Source organism: Leiobunum rupestre, chromosome 10 (assembly GCF_980474605.1).
Source record: "Leiobunum rupestre chromosome 10, qqLeiRupe1.1.hap1, whole genome shotgun sequence".
Taxonomy (NCBI): domain Eukaryota; kingdom Metazoa; phylum Arthropoda; class Arachnida; order Opiliones; family Sclerosomatidae; genus Leiobunum; species Leiobunum rupestre.
Window position 1 is genome coordinate 23,186,364 of NC_143393.1, and position 12,464 is coordinate 23,198,827.

Genomic DNA, 12,464 nt, shown 5'->3' on the forward strand with positions numbered 1-12,464 from the left:
ACATGGTATATTCCCGTTGGATAGAATCCTATTGGGTCGAATTCCTAATGGATCGAATCAAAAAATATACTTTCCCAATTGATCGAATTCTAATTATGCAATCCCATTGGGTCTAATCCCATTTATTCGAAAAGGTTAGGTAAGGTTTCATGCTTTCACTTGTGAGCAAACAAAATGTCGGTTGAATGGGACAGTCGGTCGAAAGGGATTCGGTTGAATGAGAATCGACCCAATGGGACAAAAGCAACAAACATTGTGACTTTTAATTTTTACTGATTAAAGATGCAATTAATATTTAAAATAATCGCTATTAATTAATAATACCGTTTAAAATTCATAATAAATTTTATACTTAATATTAATATATTCTTTAATATTTTAAAATAAAAAATCACGAGTTAACTAGTTCTCCTTTCAGTCAACAGAAGGCGCCACGAAATTGTAAGTAGGCGTTGCCAATATAGTAAAATGGATCACGGAACCATAGCCCAATGCTACTTTTCTTAATTCTCGGTGGCCTCAATCTATTCTTGATGTTTGATGGAATTTTTAATAACTTCTGTATATTTATTTATTCAAGCATATGGTTTATAAATGACGAATCTACCGTCCAAAATCTTAAATTTGAAGTAGAAATGTTACCAGGCGTAAGCCATTACGTTCTAAAAGTATTTCAATTAGTTGAAATAATTAATCATCAGTTATTTTTTTTTCAAATAACACTCGATTTAAATCACCTGTGTATTTTTCAAAAGTAGGCTATCTAACAATGTTTAGTTTTAACTAGAAATTTAATTAAAATTAAAATGTGTTTTATTTTACAGCTACACCTACAGAGTTAATCAATTTGTCACGACAAAGATACATAAAACGCAAAAAAAAACAATAAAAAAACGATTTAAAGTTTGGAAAAATCAAAAATTCAACAACCAATAGAATAATTCTATATTTTTGGAGATAAAACTATGATAAGTATTTTAGATTTTTTTCAGATCAACGTTTTATGAAAATTAATTTAGTTTAAAAATTAATAAAACTTAAACTTCCAACTCAAAACCGTACATATTGACAATTTTAAAATTTTAAAATAATTTTTTTTATGAGAAATAGCTGAGGTTGGTTTTGTTTATTTTAACAAAATAATAATTAAATTTATACTTTCAATTATTTTATAAAAACTATTTAAAATTGGCGTCACACTCTAGCCATCGTTTTCGATATTCTGTTTTTATAATATTTAGTACAGTTTCAACACTTCTAAACACGTAAGAAATGTTAGTATTTAATTTGTTTATTTAGAATCAATTTATTTGAGCGTTACTCTGTCCATACAGCGTGATGTGAAGGGAGTCCTTACAACACCTGGTGGCAGAAAACGTATACTAAACATTCGCAGATAGTTTCCACTTAACCTAACTTAAATTACCTAAAACCCTGAATTCTACGCCTAACCATCAACTAAATGACGTAATGAAATTGGGAACCTTTGCTACGATTAGTCGCTTCTGAGGCAAATAACATTCATTTATTAAGCTAGTCATTCTAGAAAACGCTCTCAATAACAATTTAACACGTGCAAAATAGACACACTTACGCGATTACTAATAATAAACTTATGATAACCTATAACAGGGTATATGAATGTACGCAATTTATCAATAGCCATACTTATGTCAACGATAGCATAATTTTAATATATTTATATTCTTCGGGTATAAATTCATATTAGTTCTGTGTTAAAATTTCGTATTTCTGGAGCATCCCTAATAATCCATCATCCTGGGATGCCCCACCGTTACTAAAATGAATGGTGGTCATCGTCTATAAGGGCAACCCGAGGGGGTGTGGCCCCAGACGGCTCTATTTCCCTCTCGTATGGTCAATTGAATCGCGGGGTCTTCCCTCTCCCCATTAAAAGTGCGCCGGCGAAGAGGAAAGATGAAAATGTTTTTGTTTTGATATTGATTCTTGTCGTCAGCTTTATTTCGGAACAGGGGGGCATTTCTAATCGATAATGAGACTTCCATCGAGGGGGGGGGGGGTATTGGAACCCTTTCGACCCGGAGCGCGTCGTTAATTTTTCCTGCGCCCGACGTTTTCCCCCAAACCAGGAAGGAACCGTTCAAAATCGAATATTTTATCCACCATCTGTATTTACCAATAGTGGCAAAATTTACGATCTTGGTTGCGTTCAATAAACCGTTTGGTCAAAAAATATTTTCGTTGAGACCGTTTTTACATAGGTTTGCTTAGGTACGATTCTGTCCAGTAATATTCCTACGCAAAGTCGCAAACGCGGTTTCTTCCGAATGTTTCGAATTTGAAGAATTTCGACCCTCAATTGCTCCCCCATTTTTGATACAAACTGAAATTGGATGTGGCGCCATCTATCGTCTTTCGGTTATACTACGCGGTTTGATAGTTATGCTACAACTTTTTTACTTTTATTTAATCATTACATTTTTTTATAATAAATTAAAATATTATAACTTTTATTCTAATTATTGCGTTTTTCAAAATTTAATTTAATTTATAATATTTAAAGGGAAACACGTGCCGTAAACCGCGATATAATATAATCATAATTTCCGATTACCGCGACTTGCCGCTAGGTGGTGAGGGGAACAGGTACATTTCATTTCAAAACAAGAGAATCGCCCCTAAGCAAAGCTATCAGGGCCCCCAGAGGTCCTATAATTGCTATAAAATCCTATATATTAAAAAATGTCCTCTAACATCCTATTTTTTTAATCAAAATCCCCCAAAAGTCCTATAAAATCCCATAATTTTGATATTTTGCCCATTTAAAATCCCACCACTCAGTTAAATTGCTAGATTTAGCTATAGGATAAATTCCTTTAGCGAGTCTTTCTAGTCTATACTTTTGTTATTGTTAACACGGTTAGCTACTAGTATATGTTTGTGATAAAATGGTTAAATAGTTTCTATTTTTTAAGTGAAAATCGAAGATTTATTTCTCTAAATATAGATTGTGTTTTTAAATTAAATAGCATATATAGTCCTATAATATCCTATAATTTTGTAAAAATAGTCCTATAAAGTTCTATATTTTTAGAAATATAATCCTATTTTTCCTATAAAAAATTGTAGATTTGAGTGGGGGCTCTGAGCTATTAATTTGTCCATGGTTATTCAACGTGACGTAGAATCTTGCCGAACGCTTTCGTGCAAAGGCTTCGATAAATTTCACACATATAAATAATTTAGATAAAATATAGCAAATAGGCGCTTCAATAAAACACCTTCAAGGAAATTGCCCAGAAGTAATATGTCCGAGAGCCAGGACCTGCAAGCTATACTGTTAATTTTGTGCTTGTTGGAATAATGGAAACTTTTCAACTGAAAACAGAACGTCGTGTTTTTGCTAAGCCTTAATATGTCAAAAAAAAACTACTTGGTTAAAAGGAAACACTTGTTGCATACCGTTCAGGTGAAAAGTTTCTATTATTTTATGTAAAGTATTTGGATGTGTGATGTAACCAAAGAAAATATAGAACTCCTTAGCTTAAATTCGAATTCTGAGGGCTTTTCGTTTGACGGTTTTGTAACGAAGCGTTTACCCACTTCCGGCACTGGACTTCCGAAAAATCGGACTCTATCTGTCGCTGCCAACTTCGATGACGCTCTGTTGCGCGAGTAGCGCGTCATCAAAGTTGACCGTGATGTTATCTATAGTTGGTTACCATGGTTACTATGGAGCTAATTTTTTTCGGAGTTTCGGCAGTAGGTGGGTAAACGCTATTGAGTACGCGGGAGGCTGTGATTTCGAATCTAGGGTACAAGGTTTATATTGTCTTTGATGTAACATAGTTCATTGACACTTTTTTTTTCACTTTTTAACAAAAATTAATCGATGTTTTAATTTTTGTTCGCATTTTTTCTTATTATTTTAATTTATTGATTTTCAAACAAATAATGCATCTCTTCCAATCCGATTGAGGCATCGATGATAAATTCTAAAAATAAATTAAATGTTAATTAACTTTAACTACTATTTAATAGTATTAGACATGCTTTGAAACCTATTTATTGCAAATTTTAAAAATGTATCCATTAAAATACTGATTTTTGTCGACGTATTTTTAAAATTAAAAAAGTAACAAAGTCAATATTTAAGAGTTCTCATTTCAACCAAGGCCTGACGTAGGCTGACGTCACCAAAGCTATGACGTTGCCCGATTTCGAATCGTCATCATTTCGAAATTACTATAAAAATATTTTCGTCACACTGTAATTGGAGCCAATCTATCGCGTCATTGGTGGCCTAGTAGTGTCTTAGCCGGATCATAGAGGGCGCCAGCTTCCCGGGATCGGAGTCCTTCCTCGCCATGGCAACGAGGCCTTTTCCGGCTCCGCGATCTCTCGAGGATTTGTTTTCGCTCCATTACTCCCGATCATGGAATGGCGCGCAGTTTCTCTCTCTCTCTCTCCAATGATTCGCTGTTAATCTCCCGTAGCGAAATAACTCAATGTATGATGGCTTTGTTATTTCCGGTTATCTAATTAGTCGCCTATATAGAGCAAAAACACTAAAATTCCTCTCAACTCTTCTCATTCGTTAAATATTGCACGATGTACCATTCATATTTGTTTTATTGTTATACGTAATATTTTAATTTTGCGACTTAAATCAGGAAAAATGTGAAAGTCAGGGAATTTGTGTTACTTAAGTTAAGAAATATTCTACGAATTTAAATTTATCTCGTGGATTTTAAAAGTTTGTAAAAGGTTTGGAAAAATTCAACGAATTTAAATTTGTCTTGAGGATTTTAATAATTTGTAAAAGGCTTGGAAAAATTTAACGAATTTAAATTTGTCTTGAGGATTTTAATAATTTGTAAAAGGCTTGGAAAAATTCAACGAATTAAAATTTTTCTCAAGGATTTTAATAATTTGTAAAAGGTTTGGAAAAATTCTACTAATTTAAATTGGTCTCGAGGATTTTAATAATTTGTAAATGGTTTGGAAAAATTCAATAAATTTAAATTTTGTAGGCCCTATTTCCGAGAGGATTTTTAAATTGAATTTCTTCACACTCAAACTTTCGTAGAAGCTTGCTCTTCGAGCGTGATTTTCTCAACATAGTAATTCTCTCTTTTTGGTTGAAGTAAAGTCATTAACTTCTGATAAAAGCAAGATATGTAAATTTGTCTAATTCTGGCTTTAAAATCAGGGAATATAATCTGAAAATAATATTTATGTTTATGCCTATATTGTTTATTTTGTTACCTTAAATATTGGAGATAATATGAAGGCCTCTGAAGAATTGAAATTTGATTCTTTCTTTGTAATGGAATTGTCTTATATTTTAATTTATGTTTAGTTATATTCACAAAATATTGCTCGATATAAAATAAATATTTTAGATTAATTTGGTAATGCTTCATTTGGTTGCAGAAAAGGCTTATCTGATATTTTTGTTACTTTAAAAGAATGCAAATATTTGAATTTCTTTCTCAAGATTATAATTTCACAAAAAGGAAAAATAGAAAGGTTAAATAGTGTTAAAACTTTTGTTACAAAATTCTCAACTTTTTCGGTCCAGTGAAAATTTAATCATGTCTTCTCCCCGTTTTATATAATTTAATTCCGAGAAAAAGGAAACCTTATCTGATAGTTTATACCAGCAGATACTATTTAGATCCCGTAGCTCGGTAACGTCCAACACATCTAACCCCTAAATGTAGACTCTCCAACATAGCATACGTGCGAAGCTGTTGGAACCTTTCTACAGGCGTTTTGGCCTATTTTTCATCTTCCATAAAGCAAACATTTTTTAATCTAATTTTCTACTTTATTTTAAATATAAGTGATATTTTTTAGGAGCTGTCTGTAATGAAATGAAAAGTGTTTAACTTCTCAAATGTGCGGATGTCAATCGTAAAAGGGTATTTTCCCATCTACGTCGACTCAATCAATTATAAAGGGTGGAAGCCTCAGCCGTGGTCCAGCCTCGGTACATCTCCTAGTACACCAGAGTGCTGCGGGTCGAACACTACTAAAGGCGCTGGTAGGCCAAAAATAGACTAATGGCATAATTAGAAGCGCATCTTTATCCAATCACCCGAAAAAGCATTTGGAAGATACGCTTCTAATTCTTCCATTGGTATATTTTTAGACTAGGAAAAGTACCGAGGCTGGACCACGGCTGAGGCATCCAATTCTCCCAATGGTCTATTTTTGGCCTACCAGCGCCTGTAGAAGTGTTCCATCCGCAGCACTCTGTTGCACTCGGAGAAGTACCGAGGCTGGACCACGACTGAGGCTTCCACCCTGTATAAAGAGCATTGTTCTATCTCAATCCATTAAAATCATCCATATTTTGATAACGTAATATTCTCGACCCTTAACCCAATTAGTGTGAGCATTGGCCGTTGGTGTCGCCTCTGGAGCGAGTTTCGATCAATACCCTTTTCGTCACACTAGACCAAAAATCATTATTCGAGCCATTCTCCCCATTTCCCGAGTACATCTGTGATACTTTATGGGGGGAATTATAGTACGGCAATAGCGTCTTTTGGATCGGCCCTCTGCCAAGCTGACATGCGCCATTGAAGATGCGCTGCCAGCGCCATCTTTTGTTCACCCTCGCATTTCGTTTTCGATTTTTCCAAACTATGGGAAAAACCGATCTTTTTTTCTAGATTTCGTTCGATTATGATCGTTTGGTCCATTCGCTCTTCGCAACTTCAGACGCGTAGTATTTTATTTTGCCTCATTAATGGTGTGTGGTTACGGAGTTGCATTAGACGGTAGATAAACGTTGAAATTAAATTCTATATTTTGATGTGGTAATGTACTATTGTATAGATTTAATTTGAGTATGAAATGGAAATTTTAAATTACTACCCCAATTTTAAACACTTTTATCTGTCCTTTAAACTAAATTTTTAAATGTTCTATATGAAAATATTACGTTCAGTATTAATTCATTTGTTGAATTAAAAAAATATTCGGTCGTTTTCAATTAAATCTATGCTGCGAGGTATAATAATGAGAAAAACATCCAATTAAGCCAAATATTCCCCTGGTGGGAAAAAAAGGCTTTAGGGATTCAGGTTCGATTACATCCGCAATGCACAATGCTACTTCTCCTAACTCTTTCTCACTCTCTTCCCCGCATTGATTTCATGCGGTATACTGGGTGTTCATTTTCTCCATAAAGTTAGGAAGTTAGAATTTCGACATTTACAGGGTACATTAATAATTAATTGAACTTTAAAAAAATTTCTTAAATTTTGGACTATCCTCTATAGACAACGGGCTTTTAATATATCAAAAATTAGTCAACAAATTTTTTAATATTATAATTTTAAGAAATTTGTTTTTTTCCCAAAAATTATTAATTTTAAAAATAATATCGCTTTCCCACCACATAAAATTAATAATTTGAAATTTTAAATCTTACTTTTTATGGATTTTGAGCAATCACCCTGTAATATAATATAAAATATACTAACCTTCTGGTATGTTTCATTCCGTTAAAAGTAATTAGGTACCCACCTGAGGCTGATAGATTTTTTCTGGTCCGAAGTCGTGTGATAGCGCTCCTCTGTAAGGCTTCAACTCCCTTGTTGGACTTGTACAAACTGTCGGCACTACCCTGAAGTGGTAGTAGTAGCGTAGGGGTCGTTACAGTATAATCACTGAACCCCCCTCTCGTCGTAGTTGACCACGTGACCATTTAATTTTCAGGAAATATCCACCCTGTCTGCCGCCGCTTTGCCGTATATCGAACCCTTTCCGCTCCCCCCTCCCCTCACCCAAGAAGCTACTGTTTAAAAGAAATATCTGAAATGTTTTCTTACGTCGGATAATTTTTTAACCCTACAGTTTTATGAGGGTCGTTTATTTTTAAGTTGATTTGTGACTGTTTTTGTATGTATCGTTATGGACTCACTGTCTCTGCTTCTATCACGTCCCCTGAAAGCAAAAACGACTTAACTGTTTTTCGAGAGAATTTTTCATACCTAATATTGATTTATATATTTGAAAGAGAAAAGGAAATTGTCACTTGTGGAGACAAGTGCTTCATCAAAATAAGACCTTGTAATTCGAGTTACGTCGTTTTGGCGACCGTTACGGGAATGTTGTTATTTGCTTAGAATAACCTACGTACGTGAAATGTAATTTGTAGTTTTTTAATTTAAATATCCTTCTCCTAATCTTGCAAAGACTCGTCATAACGTCGTCTGCTCCATCGTCCTCCCTTAAAGCTGGTTTGCACTGCCTAGTACGATCTTTATGCTTCGTCGCTCAAAATCCCCGTTAGGCCTAGTACGATATTTTTGCGTCATCGTTCAAAATCCCCGTTAGGCCCAGTACGATATTTTTGTGTCGTCGCTCAAAATCCTCGTTAAGCCCAGAACGATATTTTTGCGTTGTTGCTAAAAATCCCCGTTAGGCCTAGTACGATATGTATGCGTCGTCGCTCAAAATCCCAGTTAGGCCTAGAACGATATTTTTGCGTCTTCGCTCAGAATCCCCGTTAGGCCTAGTACGATATTTTTGCGTTTTCGCTCAGAATCCCCGTTAGGCTTAGTACGATATTTTTGCGTCGTCACTGAAAATCCTCGTTAGGCCTAGTACGATATTTTTGCGTCTTCGCTCAGAATCCCCGTTAGGCCTAGTACGATATTTTTGCGCCTTCGCTCAGAATCCCCGTTAGGCCTAGAACGATATTTATGCATCGTCGCTTGGTTTCCACTAGAGCGTGTACCTGCAAAGCTTTTCAATTTTTCGCATGTAAAAGAAATTACCATTACAACGCGCCCTAGTGGAAACTAAGCTTGGTTTCCACTAGCGCACGAAACGTCACTCAACTTTGGGACGTACAAATGTTTTAACGCTCGTAAATATAAATACATTAGGACTAGAGATAGTGGAAACCAAGCTTAATATGATATTTTTGCGTCGTCACTCGCCATCCTATAGTGTTTTTATCCTTGTGAAAACCTGCCCTTAAGCTCTAATGAAAACGACGTTATAACGTAAAGTTTATAACAGTTTCTACTGAGCGTTTTTCCGATATGTTATCGTAACCTCCGAGCTTACAAATACATTCCCGTATCAAAGCCATTGTTACATAAACAGACGCCCAAACTCGATTTCCGCTTATAAATCCAATGACCGTTGGAGTTCCGTTCGGAATTAACCGTGGATCAGAGAGACACCCCGGGTTCGACGTTGTACCATTGTGTAGCTTTAAAGTCAGTCGCCTCGAGGCCTTAATGGGATGGGGGAGGAGGGGTCGGAGGGGGTCGGTAACGGGCTCGACGCCAAGATCCTCTTCCCCCTCGTCGGCGGCCGCTCTAAGCTGTGACGAGCGCCGTTTCTTCGTCCGTTTTGGCGGACCCACTCACTCGCCGGGATCGCGCGGAACCACCGAGTAGTTTTAGTGCCTCTTCGAAAATTTTACCCTCTCGCCGCGCGCGCTCTCTCTCTCTGAAATGGGATATTAGTTTCCATGACAACGGCGACTTCTCCGGTTACAGCGAAAGCCGAGGCCCGCCCGCCGGGATTAACAAAGGCGAAGGGAAATAGCGCGGCGTGCTAACGGGATCCAAACACTGACCTCCAGCCAAAAAATGCCTCGTCGGCCCGCGATTGGAGAAGTCCCACCTTCGTAGCGGAGGAACCGCATTTTTCGGGACTTTTTCAGTAGGGTAGTCGCGCGCCGAGTTTCGGATTATTTTCTTTCGTGTCAAGGAGGTCCCGATTTTTCGCCGGCCCTCCACCCAATCCGCAGTTGTGGCGAGATTCAAGTTCAAAGATATGCTGCTCAAGCCCAAGCGAAAAATTGGTGAGCCCCTTACTGCTATTTGTTTCGTCTTTTTATTTAATTTTTACCAGGCACGGCCGGCGAGAGCGGGCTTCGGCCCCGGAAAAAAGTATACTTCCGGGGCCCCGAGTGCCTTTCTTTCGCGAAGAAACTCTGAGAAAGATACTAAGCTCGCGTAAACTAGGGCCCTTTCAGGCTGCACGGGCGGGCCCCGGGAAAAAGTATACTTCCGGGGCCCCCGTGTGCCTTTCTTTCGCGAAGAAACTCTGAGAAAGATACTAAGCTCGCCTAAACGAGGGCCCCTTCAGGCTGCACGGGTGGGCCCCGGAAAAAAGTATACTTCCGGGGCCCCCGAGTGCCTTTCTTTCGAGAATTAACTCATTAGAAAATACTAAGCTCGCGTAAACGAGGGCCCCTTCAGGCAGCACGGCCGGGTCCCGGAAAAAAAGTATACTTCCGGGGCCCCCGTGTGCCTTTCTTTCGAGAAGATACTCTGAGAAAGATACTAAGCTAAACGAGGGCCCCCTCCAGGCTGCACGGGCCAGCTGAATTTTGGCCTCCTAACAGCTCAATAGCGTTACTAGGGAGATGCGGACCACAACGGGTGTCACCCTTAGACGGGGTGGCACTCTTATCGTTATGAATTAATTTATTATCTTTTTGAAATGGTTAAGTTTTTATTTAGACACAATTTTGTAAGTCCCCATTTTTAATAAAAACTACCATAAAATCGTTATTTAAAGTACCCTATTTTCAAAAGCGCCTACGGTTAAAAATATTTTTGTAGTTTATGGTCATTTTACAAAATGGTCAAAGCTGAATCGTATCGATACAACAATTAAGTTAGCTTTTGAGATAAATGAATAGAACTAAAAGTTTAATTCTGCTTATAAATGGTTGCAATTTTTAAACAATTTTTTCGTATTTTACCTAATTTAAATCACAAAAAAATCCATGTTTTCACTTTGAACCCAAAAATTCATTCTGTTTATAAATAGTTGAAATTTTTAAATAATTTTTTCGTATTTTACCTAATTTTAATCACAAAAAAAATCTAATTTTTCACTTCCAACCAAAAAATTCATTCTGTTTATAAATGGTTGAAATTTTTAAACAATTTTTTCGTATTTTACCTAATTTAAATCACAAAAAAATTTCCCTTCGAACCCAAAAATTCATTTTGTTTATGAATGGTTGCTATTTTTAAAACGTTTGTTCGTATTTTACCTAATTTTAATCACGAAAAAAATCATTTTTAAACTCATTATTTCGCGGATTTTGGGTTGACTTCTAAAGTCGGCTATGCAATCATATTGAATATGATATAAAAATAATCGTATTCACTGTTGTTTCTCCTTGTCATCTAAATCGATAAAGTCGGGTATTTTGTGGCAGGCGTGTCGTAAGAGGATCGTATAGGTAACCCGCGTTACTTTCCACTCTTTGGTTTATCCGTTGATGGACTGACGAGTGAAGGCTAGAAATTGACCAAAGCCTACACTGATATATAACGAGGCCCTGTCGTCAACTAGAGACCTCGCAGGATATCCATAAACCGTTTTATTGACCTTGAGGGAATAGCAGGGAAATAATAGGCTTGTATTGTTACGTAATGTTTTCCTCGTAAAACCAGTTTTGTGGCCAAACTATTCGGGATAAAGTCTAAAATACATATTCGAAAAAAATTAATAGTTTTATATTCCAATTTAATTTTTTAATATCTTTAATAACCTTTTAATACGTCAAAGAGTGGTAAAATACGCGAATAAATAGAATAGTCCATAATAAAAAAGGATAAAAAGCTAAACCCTAAACAAATTTGAAGAAATTTAAAAACTTACAAATAGCTCGTAGATCTTCGAGCAAACTAAACGACGCGAATCGCGGACCAAATGGATCTTAAGAGTAAGAAACTAAATGAAATAAAATAACCAGAATTTCTAACGGTAGACCGGTTTCGTCCTATTTGGGACTCGTCAGTACCGTGCGGGAAATCTGGCTCGCGACTGTTACACCGAAAAGATAAACTAAGCCTAAACATTAAAAATTTTTCAAAAGCGTTGTGTAGCCACGGAAAGCCGAAATGGGGGAGAGTGGTAGATAAAAATATGTACGAATAGTCCATTTAACCACGGCTATGGATTGCATTGCAAATAGTGATAAAATACGCGAATAAGTAAAATTGCCCATAATGAAAAAGGTTAAAAAAGCTAAACCCGAATCAAATTTGAAGACATTTTAAAACTTACAAATAGCTCGTACCAATAGGTCTTCGAGAAAAACAAAAGATACGAATCTCGGAGGTGGTTCCTCTTAACTTTTAATACGTCAGTCTTACCATAAGTAACATAATAACAATAAGTATGACACTTCCTATTGCTTTAATGCTAATTTTCGAACTGAACCTTTTTTCGGCACTGATACTCTCTTCAAGCTGTGGCTTGGACTCGCGACTTACCGTTTTGGATGACTACATTTTGATAAAACTTTAAGCCTAATATCGGAGAGCACGTTCTGGAGTCGCGAGGGGCTTTGGCTTTGTTTTGAAGCCCGCGTGCGAATCACGCGTGATAAAAAACATGAGTTCCTGGCGCCGAGAAAAACGTTTTTAATTTTTATCATTTTAGCCTAATGTTCCGCCTATCTATCGGAAACCAGATAT

At 36.5% G+C, this 12,464-nt stretch overlaps 1 protein-coding gene across 5 annotated transcripts in view; it reads left to right on the top strand.

Annotated features, from left to right (window-relative positions):
- The window catches only part of sei (potassium voltage-gated channel seizure), a 203,455-nt gene that overhangs the window by 44,222 nt on the left and 146,769 nt on the right, over positions 1–12,464 (top strand). Inside the window, exon 1 of one of the 5 annotated variants that reach the window (XM_090160402.1) lies at positions 9,440–9,823. The exons of the other annotated variants lie outside the window; for them this stretch is intronic. Coding sequence (XP_090016528.1) covers positions 9,796–9,823 — 28 coding nt within the window. The 5' untranslated portion in view covers positions 9,440–9,795. Of the gene's footprint in view, positions 1–9,439; positions 9,824–12,464 lie in introns of those variants that run through there. 5 annotated transcript variants of the gene reach the window in all.